At 37.2% G+C, this 24,527-nt stretch overlaps 1 protein-coding gene across 4 annotated transcripts in view; it reads right to left on the bottom strand.

Moving 5' to 3' along the window:
• CA10 (carbonic anhydrase 10) overlaps positions 1-24,527 on the bottom strand; it is a 531,376-nt gene that overhangs the window by 300,063 nt on the left and 206,786 nt on the right. For all 4 annotated transcript variants that reach the window (XM_010955755.3, XM_045517201.2, XM_045517200.2 and 1 more), the window contains one exon: positions 9,125-9,267. In XM_010955755.3, the coding sequence (XP_010954057.1) occupies positions 9,125-9,267 (143 nt within the window). The remainder of the gene's footprint in view (positions 1-9,124; positions 9,268-24,527) is intronic.

Raw genomic sequence — 24,527 nt, 5'->3', positions numbered from 1 at the left:
CAATTGAGATATAATAAACCTACATTGTATTAGTTCCAGGAGTACAACATATTGATTTGATATTTCAATACATTAAAAATAATCACCATGATATGTCTAGTTATCATTGGTCACCATACAAAGATATTAAAATATCATTGACTATATTTTTCATGCTATACATTTCATCTCATGACTCATTTATTTTGTAAATGGAATTTTGTACCTTGAATCTCCCTCTCATCCCCCAACCTGTTTGTTCTCTGGTAACCACCAGTTTGTTCTCTGTATCCATGTGTCTTGGTTTGGTCATTTGTTTTGTTTTTTAGATGCCACAGATAAGTGAAATCATATGGCATTTGTCTTCCTCTGACTTATTTCACTTTGCTTAATAACCTCTAGGTCCATCAGTGTTGCAAATGGCAAGACTTCATGCTTTTTATGGCTTTCCATTGTAGATATATATCACATATTCTTTATCCATTCATCAATAAACAGATTGCTTCAATATCTTGGTTATTGTAAATAATGCTGCAATGAACATAGAGGTGCATATATCTTTTCAGATTAGTGTTTTGGTTTTCTTTAGAAAAATACCCAGAAGTGGAATTGTGGTTTTTGATTTGCATTTGCCTGATGATTAGTGATGTCGACCATCCTTTTATGTGTCTCTTGGCCATTTGTATGTCTTCTTGGGAAGAATGTCTATTCAGGTCCTTTGCCCATTTTGTAAAAATTGGATTGTCAGATTTTTTGATGGTGAATTCTGTAAGTTCTTTGTATGTTGTGGATATTAACCCTTATCAGATATAGCATATGCAACTATCTTCTCCCATTCAGTGCACAGACTTTTTGTTTTGTTGATGTTTTTCTTCACTATGCAAAAGCTTTTTAATTTGCTGTAGTCCCACTTGTTTATTTTTGTGTTTGTTTCCCTTCCCTGAGGAGACATACCCAAAAAGATACATTGATGAGGCCAGTGTCAAAGAGTATACTGCTTATGTTTTCTTCTAGGTGTTTTATAGTTTCTGTTATTACATTTAAGTATTTGATCCAATTTGAGTTTATTTTTGTATTTGGTGTGAGAAAGCAGTCTACCTGGATTCTTTTGTATGGAGCTATCCAAATTTCCTAACATCATTTATTGAAGAAGATATTTTTACTCCATTGTATATTCTTGCCTACTTTTGTCATAGATTACTTGACTATAGGTGCATGGATTTATTTTTGGGCTCTCTATTCTATTCCATTGATTTATGTGTCTGTTTTTGTGCCAGAAATACACTGCTTTGATTACTGTAACTTTGTATGATAGGTAGAAATTAAGGAGTGTGATACCTCCTGCTTTGTTCTTCTTTCTCAAGATTGTTTTGGCTATTTGAGGTCTTCTGTGTTTCCATACAAATTTTAGAATTATTTGTTCTGGTTCTGTGAAAAAAATGACATTGGTATTTTGGTAGGGATTGCACTGAATCTGTAGATTGCTTAGGTAGTATGGTCATTATAACAATATTAATTCTTCTCCCACTCCATAAACATGGTATATCTTTCCATTTGTTTGTGTCATCTTCAGTGGATTAAGTCAATGTCTTACAGTATTCCATGTACAGGTCATACACTCTCTTGGTTAATTTATTCTTAGGTATTTTATTTTTTGAGGCAATTTTAAATGAGATTTAAAAAAATTTCTCTTTATGGTAGTTTCTTGTTAGTGTAGACAAATGCAACAGATTTCTGTACATTGATGGTGTATCCTGGAACTCTACTAAATTCACTTATTAGTTCTCATATTTTTTGTTGGTGTCTTTAGGATTGTCTCTATATAGTATCACTTCGTCAGCAAATAGTGACAGTTTTACTTCTTCCCTTCCAATTTGTATGCTTTTTATTTCTTTTTCTTGTTTAATTGCTGTGGCTAGAATTTCCAATATTGTATTGAATAAAAGTGGTGAGAAAAGGCATTCTTGTCTTGTTCCTGACCTTAAAGGAAATGCTTTCAGCTTTTCACCACTGAGTGTGATGTTAACTGTGGGCTTGTCATATATGGCCCTTATTATGTTGAGGTATATTCCCTCTACACTTTGCTGAGAGGGTTTTTTTTTAATCGTAGATGGATGTTGAATTTTGTCAAAAGCTTTTCCTGCACCCATTGAGTTAGTCATTTGATTTTTTATTCTTCACTTTGTTAATGTGGTGTATCACATTAATCAATTTGCAGATATTGGACCATCCTTGCATCCTTGCATCCTTGGGGCAGAACTCACTTGATCATGTTGTGTGACCTTTTTTAATAATTGTTGAATTTGATTTGCTAATATTTTGTTGAGGATTTTTGCATCTTATCTCATCAGTGACATTGGATTGTAATAATCTATTTTGTGGTTTCTGGTTTTGGTATCAGGGTGATGGTGTCCTCATAGAGTGAGTTCAAAAGACTTCCTGTCTCTTCAATTTTTGAAATAGTTGGAGAAGATAATTGTTAACTATTCTTTAAATGTTTGGTAGAATTGTTAACTGTTCTTTAAATGTTTGGTAGAATGGCTTGTGAAGCCATCTAGTTCTGGACTTCTGCTTGTTAGGAGTTTTTCATTACTGATTCAATTTCATTACTGATAATTGGTCTGTTCATATGTTCTGTTTCTTCCTAATTCCATCTTGGGAGACTGCAAGTTTCTAGGAATTTATCCACGACTTCTACATTGTCGATTTTTTTGTCATATAATTGTCCACAATGCTCTCTCATGAGTCTTTGTATTTCTGTGGTATTAGTTATAACTTCTTCTCTTACATTTCTGATTTTATTGGTTTGGCTCCTCTATTTTCTTGGAGTCTTGCTAAAGTTTATCAGTTTTGTTTATCTTTTCTAAGAACTAGTTCTCAATTTTGTTGACCTTTTCTATTATTTTTTAAAGTGTCCTTTTTGTTTATTTCTGCTCTGGTCTTTATTATTTCTTTCCAAGTAACCTTGGATTTTGTTTGTTCTTTTTGTAATTCCTTTAAGTGTAAGGATAGATTGTGTATTTGAGATTTTTCTTGTTTCCTGAGGGAGGCCTGTATCACTATAAATTTCCCTCTTAGAACTGCTTTTGTTGTGTCTCATAGATTTTAGACCACGTGTTTCCATTTTCATGTGTCTTTAGGTACTTTTTAAATTTATTCTTTGATTTCTCATTGGTTGTTCAGTACTGTATTGTTTAGACTCCTCATGTTTGTGTTTTTTGCAGTTTTTCCTTGTAGTTGATTTGTAGTCTCAAACCCTTGTGATCAGAAATGATACTTGATATAATTTAAAACTTCTTAAATTTATTGAGATTTGTTTTGTGGCCTTGTATGTGATCTATCATGGATAATGTTCCATATACATCTGAAGAGAATGTGTATTATGCTGCTTTTAGATGAAATGTTTTGTATATATCTGTTTGTACTGTCTTATGTAATGTGTTGTTTAAGGCTAGTGTTTCCTTACTGATTTCCTATCTGGATGATCTATCATGATGTCAGTGGGGTTGTTAAAGTTCCTTATTGTTGAGTTACTGTCAGTTTTTCTATTTATCTTTGTTTCATCTTCATTGATTTTTCCCTTGATCATCACATAATATCTTTCTTTGCCTCTTGTTACAGTCTTTGTTTTAAACTCTACTTTGTCTGTTGCCATTCCTGTTTTCTTTTCATTTCCTTTTGCATGGAATAACTTTCCCATCCCTCATTTTCAGTCAGTGTATGTTTTTAAATCTGAAGTAGGTCTCTTGTAGGCACCATATATATGGGTCTTGTTTTTTATTTGTTTACTCACTCTGTCTTTGGATTGGGACATTTAGTCCATTTACATTTAAAGTAATTATTGATAAGTGTGTGCTTATCACCATTAGTTGTTTTGGCATTGTCTTGTGTAGTCCTTTTTTTGTTCCTTTCTTCTTTTGCTCTCTTTCCTTGTGATTTGATGACTATCTTTAGTGCTACTTTTGGATTCCTTTCTCTTTTGTGTGTGTCTGTTATTGATTTTTGGTTTGTGATTACCATAAGGTTTATATATAGCAATATATGATTATTTAAAATTGATAGTCTCCTAAGCTCAAACGTATTGTAACAATTCTGTATTTTTCACCTCCCCCACAATGTTTAATATTTTACATCTTTCTCTTTTGTGTATTCCTTAACTATTTATTGTGGGTATAATTTTACTACATTTGTTTTTTAACCTTTCTACTAGCTTTATAAGTGGTTGATTTATTACTTTTACTGCATATTTGCCTTTTCCAATGAGATTTTTCCTTGTACATTTTTCATATTTCTAGTTGTGACCTTTTCTTTTTGCTTAGATAAGTCCCTTTAAAATTTCGTATAAAGCCATTTAGTGGTGCTGAACTCTCTTAGTTTTTCTTGTCTCTAAAACTCATTATCTCCTTCAAATTTGAATTATAGCTTTGTTAGGTAGAGTATTCTTGGTTGTAGATTTTCTCCTTTAATCACTTTGAATATATTGTGCCATTCCCTTCTAGCCTGTAAGGTTTCTGCTGAAAAACCACTGATACACTTATGGGGTGCTCCTTGTACATAACTAGTTGCTTTTCTCTTACTGCTTTTAATATTCTGTATTTATCTTTAATTTTTGCTATTTTAATTGCAATGTCTTGGTGTGGCCCTTTTTGTCTTCATTTTCTTTGAGACTCTCTGTGCTTCTTGACCTGGATATCTGTGTCCTTTTGCAGGTTATGGAAGTTTTCAGCTACTATGTTTTCAAATAAGTTCTCTGTCCCTTTCTTCCTCTTTTCTCCTCTAAGACCTCTGTAATATGAATATTATTGTGCTTGATGTTGTCTCAGAGATCTATTAAACTATTTTCATTTTATAAAATTCTTTATTTTCCCTCTTTTCTTTTCAGCTAGAGTGATTCCCACTGCTCTCTTCCAGTTTGCTGATCTGTTCCTCTGTATCATTTAATCTATTGTGATTCCTTCCACTGTGATTTTTATCTTTTTTATTGAAGTATAGTATATTTTAAAATTTCAATTATTGTATTCTTCAGCTTGGTTTGGTTCGTTTTTATATCTCCTAACTCTGTTACACTTTTCAGTAGTGTGTTCCTCCATTCTTCTCCTGAATTCATTAAGCATCTTGATTATTACCTTGAAAACTTTATTGGGTAGATTGCTTATCTCCATTTTGTTTAATTTTTTTCCTACAGTTTTGTCTTATTCCTTTCTTGTACATATTTCTCTGTCTCCCCATTTTGACTACTCTCTGTGTTTATTTCTCTTTATATAGAAAATTTCATAATATTCCCTGATTTTGGAGAAGTGGCCTTATGTAGGAAATGTCCTACGGGGCCCAGCAGCACTTTCTCCATTGGTAACTAGAGCTATATGCCCCATCTGTGGGCTGCGTGGGCCCTTCTCTTGTGGCAGGGTCAACTACTGTGGGTATGCTGGTAGGTGGGGCTGGGTTCTGCCCGCTAGGCCACCAGGCCCTGCTTCATATGATGACTGCTGGCTCTGGTGGGTTGGCCTGGGTCCCAGCACAGCTGGCTTCGTCGGCCTGGGAGGGTCATTGGGATGATGCTGTCCTGCTGGTGGTCTAGACCTGCTCCTGGGGCAGCTGATTTTGGAGTCTGGGGTGCTCTTAGAGTGGTGCTAGCCCACTGGTTGATGTCTAAGACCCTGGAACTGATACAATAGAATGAAAACTCTAAAATGGTGCTTGCAAGTGCCAGTGTCCTTATGGTAGAGTAAGATCCCCCAAACAGCTGCCGCCAGTATCTATGTCTCCAAGGTGAGCCCCAGTTCCCTTCTGCCTCTCTGGGAAGCTCTTCAAAATCAGCAAGTGATTCAGGCTCTTTTCAAATTACCACTTCTTCCCTGGATCTTTAGTGTGTGAGATTTGGTATGCATCCATTAAGAGCAGAGTCTCTATTTCCTACAGCACTCCAACTCTCCCATAGGCAAGCCCTGCTGACCTTCAAAGCCAGGCATCCTGAGGGCTAATCTTCCTGGTGCAGGACCCTTTAGCTGGGCAGGACCAATAATATGGGGCTTTTCCCCTTTGCTTCCTGGGGAAAACTTCTGCATTTGTGATTGCCTACACAGGGGTGTCTTTCTTAACTATATATCATGTCTCCACCCTTCCTACCCAACACATTGTAGTTCCTTCTTTAGTTGTGGACAGTCTTTCAACTATTCTTGAGGTTATTTTTGTAGACAGTTGCTCTGTAAATAATTGTAATTTTGGTGTGCCCATGGCAAGATGTAAACTCAGGGTTTTCCTACTCCATCTTGGCCACACTTCTCCCAAAGTAGGATTCTTATATTCCTACACAACCCAACCATAAGTGAGCACTGCTTGAAAGTACAATTATTTTGGATTTTGTCCATGAGAATCCTATGTGTCAGATATGGACAACTGGGTAAAAAGTACTCTTCTTCAAGAAAAAACAAACACCGTTTAAAATTTACCATTGCAAATAAGCAACATAAAAGGTAAAAGAAACCATATTGTTCAAGTAAAATAAATATTTTTTATATCCAAAACACGATGTGTTTTTATTTTCATCTATTACTATTCTTTGTATTCTTGTGTTCACATTGAATTTCAGTCCTGGTTCATGCTTTAAAAAGCCTCTAATTCATCATCCAAGCCCTATGCCAGGTCAAATATGTTCAAACAACACAGTTACACATTCAGGGACTGCAGCAGAGCTGCTTCAAGGGTTTGTAAATAAGGTACATTAAACATGAGCAAGAATAATGCTCATGGATAAAAATATGACATAAAATACATAATGACTGGGACGCATTTAAGATGTTGATACCCAGTTGATGTCAGATTTCAAAATATGGCAGCTTGCCCAAATTCTACAAAACCTCCCAGTCTTTCAGGGAGGTTTTTAAACCTTTTGAGTTGGAGACGCATTTCTTCAAGGAAAAACTAAATTCAGAGTCAGTGATTTGAATTCTTACTCTCAAAATAAGTGTCTAACTCATTAAACCCTATCCTCAAGAACATTACAAACATGATTTATCTATTGTCTACCAGGTTTAGGCATTTTATTACCAGTTAGTTTATCCTACTACCGTCTAAATTTTATTTTCCACCTTTCATAAATGCAAAGGAAACCATCAGACAGTTTTCAGCTCTTCAAACAGCTGACAACACAAACCAGGCCAGATATAAATATTTACTTTGCCAAAAGTAAATGTTTCCAAAATTCAAAACTCCAGTGCATTTGAAAATTGATTTGGATCAGGTACACTTTACTTAATTGAAAGTATATATTTTAAATCACATAACAACAAAAAACACCAAAAAAGAATATAACTTCTGAGTGATTTTTAACTCCAGGCTATCATTCTCTTCTTTCCCAATAAATTTTAGAGAGAAGCTGCTCAAATTAGTTTTTTTTTAAATTTTATTTCTTTCACATCAAGATTTTTTTCTATGATAGTCTGATGGAAAGTGAAACTTATATAACCGTTATTTGTGTTAGCTTACTTCCTTTTCCATCCAACTCCTTATGTATTATTTACTTTAAAATGTTTCAAATTCTTGCCATACTCTTACAAAAAAGATCCAGTTCCTTAACATGGCCTCAGGATCTGGTCTCTGCCTTCTTCTTCTATTCTTATCTCCCTACCACATCCTCTTTGGTCTCTATGCTTCAGCCTTGCTGGCCATCTTTCAGGCAATTTCTGGAATTCAGGTACCAGTCTTCCTTCTAGTTTGTGTTTTTTTTTTTTTTTCCCCACCATTTTTCCTTTTGCCTAGAATACAGTTATTCCCTCCATCACCGTCTCCAAGAAAGAAAGAATGGCTGAATACTCAAAACTGCAACTTGTGCTTCTTGAATACTGGTCAGTGAATCTATACATGCTCATTACTTGACTTAAATGATTCACCCTTTTGGAGGGAGGTATATGTAGACTGCAAGTCAAGTTCCCTTTAAGGTTTGTAAAAGTAAAAGTGCAAATGAAACATTAAGTAAGGTAGGTTAGTTTTCTATGGAATCAGAGCAACAAACTACATGAGCTATATAGGACCTTTCTACAAACATGCTTCCTAAGTCATATTTAAAACAGTACACAAACACAACTTAGCTAAATAGTCTCAACCATGTGCAAAGTCCTTTAAATCTTGCCTTGTGACCTAAGTCAAAGTCACTAGCAACACTTTGATGAGTCATTCTTTTTGTTTTTCTTTTTTTGGTGAAAACTATGTGATAAGAGAAAAATATTCTAATATATCAGAAGGCAAAAAGATTACTTACAAACTTGTGGTGATTCAGGTGAACAAATTGCATAAGCAGAGTAGAGAGCAGAGCCCAAGGAGCTCAAACCCTGGAGAATCAGTTGCCCACAGCAGCAAAAGTTATCCATAATTTTAACCCCAATTTCTTGCACACAGATGATTTTCCATTCCTCCTTGGTTCACAAAAGCTATATCACCTTCAAACACAACTTTCTGTGTGTGTTTTTTTCCACCTTCAACAATCTACTCAACAGTAAAAAGTAGCCAAGCCAAGTATAGATAAACCACCAAGAGAAACTTTAGATTCCGCTGATGAGAAGACCCCATGGACATTATGCTCTTCCACAAATTAACAAGGAGCTCATCATAGGGTAAGGAGTGGGAGGCAGGGATGCTGGTGTGAGAACCTTAAAGCACAGTTCAGCATCTCTGTGCAGCTAGGATTCTTAGCCAGCAAACCATAGGAAGATTAATTATTGATTTTCTTATAAATCATTTGTGATTTTTATTTGTTTTTCCTTCCAGGATGATAAATGTTTGATTTTACTTTTGTTAATTTTTTTTTTTTTACTTTATTGGAATTAAAAAAACCCAAAAAACAGTAAAGGGGTTTCTGAGAGGAAGAATTTTCCCAGCATGATATACAGGGGAGGCAACACTGTTTCCTGACCTTTCTTGGCTACCAAGGGGCAGGACATCAGGCAACTGCCAGGGAGGGTTTGACCAGGTAGGCAGAAAAAGCACGATTTAGACATAATTATACTTGTTGGAAGTAGGCCTGAAGACTGCGATATTACTCTTGGGTGGAAAGAAACTCATCGCAGACATGAAGGACTGGACGACTGGCTTCCAGAATCAGCATCTCTCCCTTCCTCAACTTCACAATGGAAGTAACATGGCTGCTTACCTTCCTGCCCCCAGTGTTGATGCGAAGGGGCGTCAGAAAGGGGTCGAAGATCATGTGACTGGTCTCAATGTTCACTGGAGACTGCCGTTTCCCCACAGAGCAAAGATTCCAAGCTGAGTTCACCAATCCCCAGAAAGAAGGAACTAGAAACAAAAAGAAGTTATAGAATCAGGCTGGGTGGAAGGCTGGGGAAATGATATAAAAAGAGCTATGGACAAAAGTCATAAAATCAAAGACAGCCATCTAATGTTTCCCACCCCTAGAGATCCTTGGCTCTTGCTATGGCAGTTTCCTGGCCTGAATCTTGGTCAATTTCTCTAAGTCTTAACTTCATAATGTCTAAAGATGAATGCCTCAGCAGGAAGAATGGCAGAGTCCAGCCCCATCATCTTTTCACATTGAGGTGCACTAAATGTTTAGCAACCCCTGAGTTGATGCTCTGCTTTTCTGTTTGTCAGGAATGATATGGGAATCAACCTAGTTCTAGATACAAAGCATTATAAGCTTTTCAATGAAAGTAGCATTTGACATATACAAGGTATTATTCTATGGGTTGTCAAGACCGAGCAGAGGGAGTGAATTATTTTATGATCCCCAGTCAAATGCCAGACGGGAGCTTGGAAACTTGACTTAACGTACCAGCAGCTGAAGGATGTGTTCACTGATAAGCAGAAAAAGATGACATTGAGTGCTAAGTATAAATATCCAAAGGGAAAATGTCTACTTGTCTTCAGTGTCACATTAAAGAATCTACTAAAATAAATTTCTAAAGTAATTTCTAATCCTATTTTCTTCCTTTTAAGTAGGTTAGCAAAGCAGTGGGGAGCCAATCTACTAATTTTATGTCAATAAAGGTAAGAGACTATGTCTTCAACCTTTTCTTGTCCCTTCAGTATCATTATTAAGGCTTTGGATCCATGTGTCCTCTATATGCCTATGAGATTATATGGTTATCATTCACTCATCCATCCACAGCATCCATCAACAGTACAGTGAGCCCCTATTGTATGTCCAGCACTAAGTTAGGTTTGAATTTCAAGGAAGGAATATAATTACCACACTGAGGGTGGGGTGTGGGATGAGGTTAAATCAAGTGTACTATGAAACTCTAGATGAGGGGCACCAAACTCTGCAGCAATGGAGATGGAACCAAGGAGTAATTCCTAGAGAATATGAGCTTAACAGTAAAGTCACAATACTTTCAAATGTACCTGTCCTCTCAAAAACTCAAACTTAATATGCCCTATAATTTACAGTAGCCATCATTCCTTCCTGTGTCATGGACAGAGAAAACTGAGGCCAGAGAGGAGTATGGCAAATACTTGCCAAGGATACTGTGAAAGAGAGACGAATTGGGCTAGATGGTATGTCTAGTCTCATCTAAACCCAAAATTCTGTAACCCTTTTAATTGTTACAGGCAATTATTGAGCCAAAATGGGAGAGCTAAAACTAAGTTCCTTATATTCTTAAAAAAATATTTCAATACCAAAATAAGGAGAGCTTCATTATGAAATATGGCAAATATCTAATTTGGTTTAACCTATGGCAATAAGCCTCTGGTGGTTCCACTCTCTTTAATTTAAAAAGTTTGAATTGGCTGCCCAGCTGTAACTGATTTTCAAAATGGCAGCAATGGCCAGAGTTGTAACATGGAGAAAGAGAAGGAGGGGAAAGAAGAGTGGAGAGAAAAATATGTACATGTGCTTCCCTGGCACTTCCATTTCCCAACATTAGTTAAGCTATTTTATCACTGCAAGTCAGTTTTTCTTTAGAAGGTACCATGACCTAGCAGTAATTATAATATTTAAGAAAGCTCATTAAAATGTATTTAAAAAAATACAAACGTCTATCATCTCTAAAATAACTGACAATTTTATACTATTCCTCAATCATTTCAAGTTTATTATAAAAATAACACCTCCATTAGTGCATGTTCCGACCTCTCTTTTTGTCAGTGTGACACATAAACATGGCAGATGACGATGCCGGGGATACAGTCATGGCACTGCCACAAATCAGCTGTGTGACCTTAGATAAGCCATTTATTTCTTGGGCCTTGGTTTGTCTCTATGCTGAATAATGGCCCCTTCCAGAGATGTCCACATCCTAACCCCAGAACCTGTGAATATGTTACCTTACATTGTAAAAGGTACTGGGCAGAAATTGTTAAGGATCTTGAGATGAGTAGATTATCCTGGATTATCTGGGCCCAATGTAATTACAAGGTCTTTTTAAAGAAAGAGGTGTAGGAGGGTCAGAGATACAGAGAAAATATTTAAGGTTGGAAAGAGAGGTCAGAGAGGACAGAAGATCCTGGCTTTGAAGATGGAGGATGAGGACATAAGCCAACGAATGCAGGTGGCCTCTACAAACTGGAATAAGCAAAGCAACAGATTTTTCCCCTAGAGCCTCCAAAAGGAACACCAGGCTCTGACACTGATTTTAACCCCATGAGACTCATTCCAGACCTACCACCTCCCAAACTCTAAGATAATACATTTGTGCTGTTTTAAGTCACTAAGTTGAGAGTATTTGTTAGAATCATAATAGGAAATGAATACAGTCCCCTTTTGTCTTTAACAGCCTGCGAGACAATAACCTCTTTGACAATCAGGCCATCCATGATGTCCTGGGAGGCCTTCCCTGGCAGGCAGATGCATGATAAATGTAGTAACAGCTGGTGCATATTACATTTCATCTACTCCAATAAAAATTATTAACAAAATAATTCCAACCCTATAAATAGTTTGCAAGACTGCTATTACAAGGCAACATGGGTAGGCAGATGCTGCTGTGCATTGATAATAAACTTCACACTCCAAAAGGACCTCCACAAAAACATGAACGGCAAAAACTTTATGTGAACATCTGCCTTTGCTTTCATTGGGCATAGCATTCTTTATGACAGTTTCAGGGCTTTTATATGCCCACTTCACTATCGAGGCCTGGGTGTCTGGTTCTAACCACCTGCTTAGCCAATTGAAGAATAACAAAGAAACACTCTCTCTTGCTCAGCTGTGTCCCTCATTAGCTCCACTCTGGAAGGGGTATCAAAGTTGATTCACCATTAGATTACTCATTTTAAATCAGCCACAAATTAATAGTCTTTCAGAAACAAAGGCCACTTTAGAGATCATCTAATCATTAATTCATATAGAATACATGAAACTAAAGCCTAAAAGGCAGAAAAAAGTACTCAAGTCCTCACAGCCAGGGAGATATAGGAAAGGAAAGGGTAAGACCCAATACCCAGGTCTCAAGATTCCAAGTACTACTACACCCCCACTGCTCTAATTCCCTTCCTCCCCAGCAGGCTCCATACATGAGCAGATTTTTGGATCTGGAGTTTCAGAGTTACATTGTTGTCATGGCCATTAAATGTCTTTTGCTACCATTTCTTTTTGGCAAATCAAGAGTAACATTATCTACAAATTAAAAAAAAAGAAAAAAAAACCTCTATATTTTCTTGCTTCCCTTTCCCACTCTTAATGATTTAGATGTCTTCTTTTACAATTTTGTGTTTATTCTATTTGTAATGCATGGTAGTTACCACCTTTCCAGTTATGAGTTTCTCATTTCTGTAGCATCCTGCTTCTTTTCTATTTAGAGTAGAACTTTCAATAGTTCTTTTAGCATGGTTTTAGTGTTGCTAAACTCTTAGTTTTTGCTTGTCTGTGAAATTCTTTATCTCTCCTTCTATTTTAAAGGATAGCCTTGCTGGGTAAAGTATCCTAGGCTGCATCTTTTTTTTTTTCATTCAGGACTTTGATAAAATAAATTTCAAGTACAAAGTTTCAAATCAAACTTCTTTAAATGTCAATCATCCCAAATAAAGTTAGGATTAAAATAAAAAGCTGTTCAACTTTGGCTAGATAGAAAAAGGCTTCAATTTAGGCAAGAGAGAATGTGTTTGGGTCTCATCTGTAGGGTCCCACGGAGACCTAATGGGGGCGACTGCTCGTGAGGAGCTGGATTAGGCAAGTTTCAGTCCAGATGAAAGAAGTCAATGTTCTTAAATCCTTATTACATTTTGGGACAATAATTAAGGTGTCAAAGCTACTCCAGGGAACTCAGGTGCCAAATAGACAGGAATAAGTCTATAAATGTGATGTAATCTAGGTTCTAGGGAAATGCTATGGGAGGAAGGCTGTGAAAACAGAGGTGTGGGGTGCCCAAGTTATTGGAGCATAGGAGTCAGCCAACAGACTTTACCTGAAGCGTAAGGCTGGACAAGCAAGCTAAGGCTTCAAGATTTAGAGTAAGAAATGCTCCCTCTGGATTTATGCAGAATTCTCAGTTATCCCCAAGATTCTAATACTTAGCTATGTTCCATATTTTTGATCCTTCAGGTTTATAAGCACCTCATGTCACCCCTGAGACAGAAGTGGCTTTGTAGAATGCTATGGCATTACTTCTGTTTCCAAATTTAGAGAATTATTGTTGAATTATTTTTCTCTTAATTTCTACAGTTGTCTAAATAAATCAAAATTTTAAACTTTCTGTCATTTTTTAAAGCATCAGTCATTATGGTTTATTAGCTAATGTGTCTCTTTCTAGCTTGACTGATATAGCTTATTGTTGAGAAAAATATAAATGTAAATAAAGTAAAATTGAATGAGAATTACTCTAATTAATGGACAATGGCTCTGAAATGTTTAAATGGCATCATCTCTAGAATCCTTTCCACACAATCTTTTAATTTACATATAAACTAGAACACACACTAGACTTGGATATTTTTGCAAATTGATTTTCATGGAGCCTAAACAATGGAACTTCACTGCTGCTTCACAGCTATGTGTTATTTTGCCAAAACATTTCCCCAAAGCAATGCTGTCATTGTTACCATAAACTACAAATCCCAAACGGTCTCTTGGCTCTGGGTCCAGTGAGCTATGAAAGATGCTCAGTGACTGTGGCTTCAGCTGCGTAAAACATGAGCCATGGAAAACTCAAAGCAAAACCTATCAGCTGCTTATTCAAATAAGTAGAGAGAAGAAATAGAGAGAAAGAGAAAGAGGCAGAAATAGTTCAAAATAGAGGAATCAAGTCTGATATTGAGTTAAAAAATTTTTTGATGACATTTTTATCCTAGAGAAGATACTCCAAAGTCAGTCTGAGCTTTTAGGCATCCTACTTATTCATTTGTCCTGAATTGTCATTTGTCATCTCAGCAGAATTTGCAAATTCCATGCTGTTGTGGGCAGGGAGTTTGGCACTTGGAATTAACTTATGCAATATGTGAATTGCTCAATCCTATGGGAACAAGACAAACTCAATTAAAAAGTGTTCATTTTATGTGATGATGTGTCAGACATTAGAATTCAAGCAGCAGACATTTACTGAGGACCTACTCTAGGTGCCAGACACTGTCATCAGTTCTGGGTAAGCAGTAATGTGACTCCTGCTCTCATGGATCTTGAAGTCTAGTGGGGAAAATGGGAGATATTATTCATCTCCAAGTTTATATATGCATATCTATGTAATTAGAACTTTTTGCAAGTATGCTGTAGAAACAGTTAAACAGTAATGAATTATAAAATACAGTGTAGATGGGGGAGATAACCTAGGTAGGGATAATTTGTCAGGGATAATTTCTCTGGATGTGACATCCAGCACACCCTGGAAGGACTGGGAGGAGTCTCTCTTGAAGAGCAGCAGGGAAGAGGGTGTCCAACACAGAGAAGAGGAACAGGTCTTGGCAGAGAAGAGGCTGATGTGTTCAAGGAATGGAGAGGAAGCCGGTTAACTTGAACTTGATGAGGCAGATGAAAAGAAAAGTGAGATGAGATGAGGTTGGCCAGGTTGATCAGGGACAGATATCTCAGGGCTTTGCAGACCACAATAAGGCATTTGAATTTTACTCTAATATACTGGAAAGTCACTGAAGGTTTTGGGCAAGGGAGAACCATGGTCTGATTTATGAATTAAAAGCATGTAGTCTGTCTTGGTTGGAATACAGCCAAGAGTGAGCTTGATTACCCGTGGAGTAGTTTGAGTGGGAAAATAATTGGTTTCCAAGCAACAGGTGGGTTTTTATGTGAATTTAATCCTATTGCTTTGGGTTTGTTTAAATTCTATCTTGAAGGCACAGCTAATTGAATGTTTTAAAAACTTCTCGTCAACATATGTGCCAATAAAATAGCATTTTCCTATGATCCAACTAGTGCGAGACAAGTAATCATTTGAAGCAAGGAATATTTTCATAAAGAGACTAAGCTAAGGCAATCTTTTCTTGCTTTCAAGCAATGAACTAAGTCCCCAACTTTCTGGCCAAAGGAAAGCAAATGAAAGCTGGGAAAATGAATATTGGCATAAAACATATTCTCAGGGAAGTCAATCCTACAAATAAAGGCTTCCACTTCAATACAGCAATCTCTACTTTAGGGTTATAAAGCATATGAATACATTTTAAATAAGAACTCATATCTTTTCCTTGCTCTTTTCCTCACCAAAGCTGATTTACTGTCCCTTTCCCTGTTCTCAACTGCAATAAATCTCCAGTTTGAGCCATTATTAATGAGCATGTTTAAAATACCCACTGCTGCAGGCTTTTGGCCCCTTTCTGATTTCAAATTTATTTCATAAGGGGAATTGGCTTTGAATAACTCCTTTGATGCTGGAGTCTTCTTCCGTTGCTGGGAATCTGATATATGTATATTAAAGGGAGGGCCTCTAACTAGGTTTCTCATTCTCTCACTTGAGGACCTCTAAAAAGTTGCAAATATCCCTTTTAATACATAATCATTAATTTGTACATTTGTCTAAAAAATTAATGGAACATCCCCAATGAGCTAGATTTAAAAAATGCCCCCATTCTAACGGACACCTCAAACGGTGGGAAGACAGTCAAGCAGTGGGTTAGACCTTCTACAGCTGTAGCTTGCTGTAGTTGCTCCATCTATAAAATGAAGATGACACTCCACAGAGTTGCTGAGAAGCTTAAGTGAGAACAGGTTTATAAAAGGCCTAACATAATGTCATTTCTATAACAAGTATTCAATGAACATTGAAGAAGGAGTCCAGTGAGGGGATGCTGGGGAATGGTGTGGCCACCAACACTGTGATTCCAGAGACAGAAAGTGTAAAGGTTCCAGGCAGGACAGGGAGGAGAGGCAGCTTTCAGATGCCCACACAACCCAACCTGAATTCAGAGCAAGGCACACTCTGGGACATAGTATTGGTTACTAAACTCATGCAAAATTTTAATGAGCCATGTGGAATTATTTTTTGGATCTATAACTTTCCATGTCTGGATGCATGGAAGGAGTGAGCACTGGGATGGGGTCATCCGGGATGCTTTATCTCCAAAGAAAATCATTTTAATTTAGCTTCTGGAAGTTGTTAGATTGTTAGTACAATAGCTTCATCCTCCTGTTTGGGCTTGTTTCTAATATGGTCACAGGCTTGCATTCCTGCAAACACATCAGTTGAGGGTGAAGCAAAGGGAAGGAAGGGAGTGTTTTCATTTGCTATCATTCACCATAATAAGCTCTGTGCTAGAAACTTGACATATCTTGCTTAATCCTTTCCACAGTCCTGTGAAATAAAATTATCATTATTTTGCAGATGAGAAAAATAAGGCTTAAAAAGGTTTAGTGACTTTCCAAGGTCACTTGGTCAGTAAATTGAGGGACTAGAATTTGAGATCAGTTCTTTTCTTTAAAGTAAACAACCAGACAGACAAAAGATACAAAGTAATGCATATGTGGTAACATGTGAAACAATACACAGGCATATAAAGCAAGAGGTAGTCCTCTCACTCTCCTTCCTTTCAGTGACACCCAGGAGGTAATTGGTATGAACAGTTTATTAGGCATCAGTCAACATCTTTCACTATTTTCATACAAACACACCCAAATACACTTGCACATAGAGAAGTTCTATTTATAAAAATTACTCTTTATTTCAAGTAACAATATGCCACAAATGTCCTCCATGTCACTTCCTCATAAAGCTACTCATTCATGTGTAAGGCTACAGAACTTTGAATTCACCCTACTTTTTAAAACCATTTCCTAAATGAAAGCATTAAGGTTATTTCCATCTTATTTTACCATGAAAATAAATGTTTGCAATAAATGTCTTCAAATGTATACTTTTCATAATACTGCTTTCATTTCAGTAGGAAAGATTCCTAAAGGTAGTATTGTTTAGTCAAGGTATGCACATTTTTTTATTCTAATAGATGCTGCCAGGTGACTTTAAAAGCTGCTGGCAGTATCTATGAATATTTATGCTCCTACCAGCTATGTGTGGTATGTCCATTTCCCCATAACCTCCATAGCACTGAATGCTATTTATTTGTTTGTTTGTTTACTATGGTGATCCAACAGGAAAGACGGGATTTCACTGATTTAATTTACATTTCTTACTACTGCCAAGGTTGAGTATCTTCTCATATGCTCATTAGCTGTTTGCATTTTTATTCTGAACATCTTCATGAAGTTTTCTCTGGGTTACTTGTGTTTATCATGTAAGTTTTAGCTATCATTTGAATTCTACAAATATTAGCCCTCTGTCACATGCTATAACATTTCCTCCTCATCTAGTATCTAGCTTTTAACTTCATTTTTGGTATTTGGTTATCTAGGGATTTTCAAATTATATGGGGGTTGGATTTATTGATCTTTTTGTGAATAAATTTTTTGAGTTTTCTCTATTATTTGATATTACATATCTAACTACAGGTTTATAAATACTTTCCAAAATGTTAAAAATATTTTCATTGTTACAGTTTTTTACAGTTTCACTTTCAAAATCTGTCAGAGATTAATTGGTATATATATAAGGGTCTAAGATTTTCTCCAGATAGAAAGTGAATAATGCTATTATTATTTACTACATAAACCATTTTCCCCACCAAGGTGAATGTTACTTTTATCACGTATTTCCATATACATTAGATTTGCTTCCAGGCTTTCTAGGTTACTTGGCCTATATTTATATCCCTGTGTCAGTGCCATATTGTTTTGAGTATAGTAGCATTTAAGTTAATTTATAAGAGCAGGCTTCCTGATCAAAAAGCCTGCTCTCTTCCTCTGCTACTGCTATGGGACTATAAATGCTCCAAGGAAAACTGCTAGTTTTAGTGACTCTAGGAACTTAAGACAGATGTAGTATTCTTGGGACACCAGATCATTAGAGGTTATCTGGCCCATCTTCACATCTTCAGGTAGTGATGTACTTGAGTCATACTTGATACAGAGGGTGGTGCTTTCCCCTTTCCTCAAAAAGCACTGAAAGAGTGAAGGGCGTGCTCAGAGAAGCTCCAAAGTTGACTTCTTGGAAGTCAGAGCAAAATGCTGGAAATATCATTGCATTTAGGGCCATTAGAACTAGGTCCTGAGCTGGCAGAAACAGGCTGGTTCTGCTAATAATAGTCACATTTATTGAGTGTTTACCATGTGCTGACCACTGTTCTAGGTATTTCCCCTTAACTAGCTCATTTAAACATCTAGGAGGTAAATCTTGTTATTATCCTGATTCTTACAGGCTCTTACAGGAAACTGAGCCATAGAGAAGTTAAATAACTTGCCCAAGATTTAGACAAACAGAGAAACAAAAAATAACTGGCAAGTGGTGAAGTAAGGATTCAATACTTAGGCTGTCTGGCCCAAATCCTTGATGTTAACTCAATAATAGTAATAACTGTATTATGCTTCCTATCCTGGTGCACTGCATTGAGCCAAACTTGACCTTTAGTCTCCTCACCTGTAAAATCAGGATCATAAAAAGATACAATTTGCTGGATACTTGTTTACATCTAAGTGAAAGGGAAAATTAGAACAACAAAAGTTAAAGACATCACAGCCAGTAACACTTACTGACGAACTCACAGATTATGCCAATGGTGATAGAAAGAGGCTAGCTTCACACCAAATTATTCACAAGTGTAGTCCTCAAAGGTGAGTATTATTTGTCCATTTTATAGACGAGAAATTGAAGCTCAGAGAGTTGAGTAACTTCCTCAAGGACATTTAGCTTGTATGCAGCTAAGCTGGAGATTTGAACCCAGGTCTAACTCCCATCCTCATTTTGCTCTCATCTATTCCTCACATCCAACACATAACAAAGCTTAACTAAGCTGCTAACATTTTCTCCTCATTATTTTGCTTTCTCAGAATTCATTTGTCAGTGAATCAGGATAACTTGTTTTTGAAAACCCTCAGGAAGGCGTAAAACACAGTCTGGTTTATGTAGGCATTAAGCCTTGTGTGTCAGTCCTAGGTTTAAGATTTAGCCTGACAATAGTGATAAGCATTATCCGATTACATTGGGGTGGAAAATTTTCTTGTCCCACGTAATTACTGGTGCTTCAGATAAAATCTGAAATTAGTTTATTGAAGCTGGTAACTGAAACCACAAAGAGAAGAATGTCTCAATGCATGTCAATAAACCAGCCCATTAATTATTTCCACCTACTCAACTTCGAAGAAAATGACCAGGCTAATGCCTCTGGATAACCACACAACCTACTTGAAGTTTACACCAAAGCTGTGTTCTCTTGGATTCAAGAACATATCAGTAATGCTAAAACCACCTGAGGCATGAGAATCAACCACCAAGGAAGAAGCATATAGCCACTGAAAGTAGATGAACTTCAGCCTTCAGAAATTCTGAAAAATTCACCAACACAGTATTAGGCAACAATTACCTATAAATTCAAACATCTGGTGAAACACTTAAAGTCCTGCAAAACATGTGGATAGCTTGGGATACAATGTCCCTTATCCATATGTATTTGAGTATGTACACATCTCCCTCCTTCTCTCCCTCTAACTCTCACTCCCTCTGTATGTGTGCACAAAATTATTCTGTTACACGAATGTCAAAAGTAGACAAATGATGAAAAAGCCCTGCCACCCAGATGTGTGTGGAGATCAGCTTAGCCCAGCCTCACAGCCCATCCTAGCGGTGGGCATCTTGGCCTTTTGCAACTTCTTAGTGTGTTCACATTTGTGTAATTCCACAGAAATCTCCAGATGTTTCAGTCTGTCTTATTTTTGGCATGCATTTAAGGCAATTTCTTGAGGGCTCAATTATCCTCATGATACATCAGGAAAAATAATCTTCATGCCATCACTGAGTCTTGGGGCCCAAGCACAATAGAATCAGTCACTAAATGGGGAACAAACACACTCAAATGATCTGCTGGTCTTTTCCCAATTCTGCACTGGGGTGAATTGTCCAATAAGCCTGCAGCATATTTTCTCTTGAGATACTAGATTTAGCTTCTAGGACATAGTGACTTCTACCAACACATTTAACTTCTCCTCTTAACTTTCCTCTTTGACTTTTGCATCAACATGCTTCCTATTAGCAGACAAGAAAACACGCAGCATCTCACTCACTGTAGATCTCTGTCATCCTCAAAGTCTTATCAAAGATCAAATCTGGGTGAGGTCTCTGCTTTGAAATGATTCTTGTTCAACCTCAGTACCACTAGCCTAATCCACATTCCCAATTCCATGTACTAAAGTACATAAAGGACAAACAGTTGTTTCTGCAACAACTCCTTAGATAAATCCCCCAACTCCAGGGTAAGTTCCATATCGCAAATGATATGGGAACAGAGCATGCAAGGAAGAACCAGGACTGAAAAGTGGGCTACATCTGTGGCCTGCAGCAGAATTTGGTGCACAGAAAGGGTCAGAATTAGATCACTCTAGACCTGGGTTCCCTCATAGCCCTAGAGCTCTGGTTTGATACCACCATTCCAGTGCTTGGCACAGAGTAAGCACTCAACAACTACTTATCAAATGGGTAGATAGGATAAATGGATGGATGGGTGACAGAAAGCTGGACAATGCTGTCTGCTTTGCGTACTATTTTTCTCCCCAGTGCTTATCATACTGTAGCCCTTCAGTACAGTTTGTGGAATGGATGGATGCACATCCTTCTGTTTCATTTCCATACTCTCAACGACACAGTGTGCTCATTTCTAGTTTCGTGCATTTTTTCCCCCACCAACCTTCACTGAAGTATAATTGACAAATAAAAACTCATACATTTATGTTGTACAACAGGATTTTTTAAGGTGTACAATGTGATGATTTAATATACATATACATTGTAAAATGATTACCACAACCAAGTTAACTAACACAACCACATCGTTACCTTTTCTTTTTGTGGTGAGAACACGTAAGACCTACTTTCTCAGCAAATTTCAAGTATATAACACAGTATTATTAACTTAATCCCCATGCTGTTGATTCCAGCTCCAGAACTTACTCATCTTATAACTGTATGCATGTACCCTTTGTCTTACATGTCCCCACACCCACTCTTCAGCTCCTAGCAATTACTATTCTACTCTCTAGTTCTATAGGTTTTAAATTTTAGATTCCACATTTTTATTCTTCTTTTCTCTCTTGACCTTCCCCTAGTCAAATCCTATACATCCTATAACTCCTAATTTAAATCCCAGTCCAGCCGTTAAGTCATCCTTTACTGGTTAAGTCATCTGTCTGGATTTCTAGAGATGCTGGTTAGATGCCATGTAATTTCATATTTAATCATTCAGGGCTATATTCTTCATTGTTTTGCAAATTCACTAGTATCATTTTCTAAGCAGAAGCAAGCACCTCAAGAACCAAGACTTGAACATGGCACAGCACCTGATTATATGGCCTCGGCCTATAAAAGATAATTCATGAAGTGATTGACCAAGATTAAATCTAAGGGGCTTTTAAAGAAAAGCATTTGCGTTTGAAAAGACACCAGCAGTGAAATGGATTTAATGATACTTTGACACTTCTCACCACTTGGTGCCCAAACATATGCCCAGCCGTATGATGCTCTTTGCATTTTCCCTAATGTGTCTTGCCTACAGTGGTTGCACTGCCTAGAATGCCCTTCCTAACAGTCCATGCGGAAGTATATTCTCATCTTTCAAGATATAGGTCAAGAGACTCCCTCTAGGAAGCTTCCCCATCTGTTACTACTACTCCCTCCACTCTCCACTCCTTCTGATGGATCACATGCCCCTCCCTTGTGCAGCTTGGACATGCTTCTATTCTAATGCTCACATAGTGTACTTTTGTATGAGCCTGTCTCCCCAGCTACAAGGGACATTGTTTGAAAAGAGACTTCTGTCTCTAAATCACCATTGTTACACACAGTGCCCAGTATATAATAAATTCATAAGTAATGCTGTTTAAATAATAATAATAATAAAAGACTTGATAAGCACTAGTGGAAGAAGAGGCAAAAGCGGGGAGGACTGTCATTTTTACTGAGTATGTACTTTGTGTCAGGCCCAGTATCAGGCATTTACTCAGGATGTCTATTTAATGTCTGATCACTCTCCCCAGATGAAGTATGAAGACAAGGCCCAAACCCCAGGGATATATAGTCTTATTTATCTAAGTTGTGAAGTAAAACTATCAGACAAGGTGGAGATTTGATGACATTCTTCTCAGTGCAAAAATCCAAAATTGGGTTACCAAATGGAATCAAGAAAAAAGAATGATTCAATATGAAAAATCAAAGGAATAAAGTAGATGAATGAGGAGTCTTGCAGCAGGCAGTAGGAAGAGGAATAAAGGAATTTCATGAGTCAGACAGTAAGGAGACAGAGAAGCATTTTATTCATTTCTTTGTCCATGAGTGTGGTATGCTCTGAGCTTTCAAAAGTATAGCCCGGGCAGACACTGGATCCACGGAAGGCACACTGAAGATTAAATGATCATATTGAAAAAAGAAGAGGTAAAATAGAACAACTAGAAACCACCACAGAAAACCATGTAATTGGTCAATATGGCTTTAGAACATAAAAGAATGCTTACCCATGCTGTTACTTATGTTATCATTTTTAAAGATATTTCTCATTTTCATAGAGCACTGTACAAAGATTCAATAATAATGAATGTAGAAGTGCTTTGTAAACTTTTTGTACATTGTTAATTTTTGAATTATTCTTATTTAAGTTGCAATATGCTTTCAATGACCAGTACTTTCTTGGTCAGTTGGGTCCCTGTGTTTCAGTACAATTTTTGCTCCCTTGGCAGGACAACTCAAGATTGTGTACTAAGTACAAGGAATAGATCTCTGTGGTAATGCTTGCTCAAACAGATAGCATTGTTTAAGGAATGTCTTAGAGGTGCTTAATAAACCACACTCCAACTTTCAGCCTCCCCAGGAAATCGACAGCAACACAGCAAAATAAATTCATGCTGATATAAGTGAAGCATTCTTTTAGAGATTAATCCCGCTTAGAAGACTCTCTCAAATCAATGGCTTGGGACATTAGAGTCTGGCATCTTTTTGAAACAGCAAGAATCTGAACTTTCTTCCCTCATCTTAGCTGAGAAGAACTCGAAGTGCCCCAAGGAAACACCAGTTTGTGGTGACAGGAGATTAAAAGAACATTTGGGTTTTAAAGGCCCAGGTGCCTAGGAGAGGCAGCAAGGACTGATCAAAAATTTAATCAATAGTGAATAGATCCTTAAAAGTTTCTTCTGTAAGCAGCCTGTGCCTCACCTCTCAGTTCTGGCCACCCCTCCTACCTTTCTGCCTTTGTCTATGAGTTGGGAAATCAAGGAAAATTGGCAAAGCCCTCACTTTTGCAACACTTAAAGATTTACACAGCATTTCACCCAAACACACAATCCCAGTGCTCTCTGATGTAGCTGTACACAATTTCATCAATAATTTCAGTTCAACAAAAATCCCTTATGCAAAATCCGGGTCACCAAACATGAGAATGTACACCCCCTTCTCTCAGGAGGAGGCGACTCTTTACATTTCTTTGATCTCATAGAAAGCAGGAAGAAAACCACAATCCAGAAGTAATCAGAGGTGACGGATTACTGAGAGCTATAAACATACACCAGTGGAGCTTAGTGTAGTGATGAAGTGTTAATTTCAGAGAATAGCAAGAAGCTATGAGCATAGAAGGCATGCAGATAATACTGGTTCAGTGAGGAAATGAGGGAGAGGATTAGTAACTGAAAAGAAAGATCAAGGAAAGAAAGTTAAAGGGTCAAAGGTCTTTGTAGGATGTTCTAAATGGAGAATTGACCTGCTGCTTTATTAAGTGTTAACTCAATTCTAGGCCCTGTTCCAGTTTAATCCTCACAACAGTCCTATCACGTATATTATCCTCATTTAATGAGTGAGGAAACTGAGGCTCACGGAGATTATATTAAGTTTCACAGACAGTAAGAAGTCAGACTGGGATTCAAAGCCAGGCAATTTGGCTCCAGAACTTACACCCCTGAAACTCCATGTGATCTTATTCAACTCGATTCTTTAAATATACACAGCAATCAAATGGGGGGAGGTTGTCAAAAGAGCTGATTAGAGACCCCATGCCAGAGATTCTGATTAAGTAACTCTATGTGGGATCCAGGGATTTACATTATTAACAAGTAGCCCAGGTGCTTCCAGTGCAGG

The sequence above is a fragment of the Camelus bactrianus genome, chromosome 16, assembly GCF_048773025.1.
Source record: "Camelus bactrianus isolate YW-2024 breed Bactrian camel chromosome 16, ASM4877302v1, whole genome shotgun sequence".
NCBI lineage: Eukaryota > Metazoa > Chordata > Mammalia > Artiodactyla > Camelidae > Camelus > Camelus bactrianus.
The sequence above is the reverse complement of the archived record's forward strand: the minus strand, read 5'-3'. Positions and strand labels throughout refer to the sequence as shown.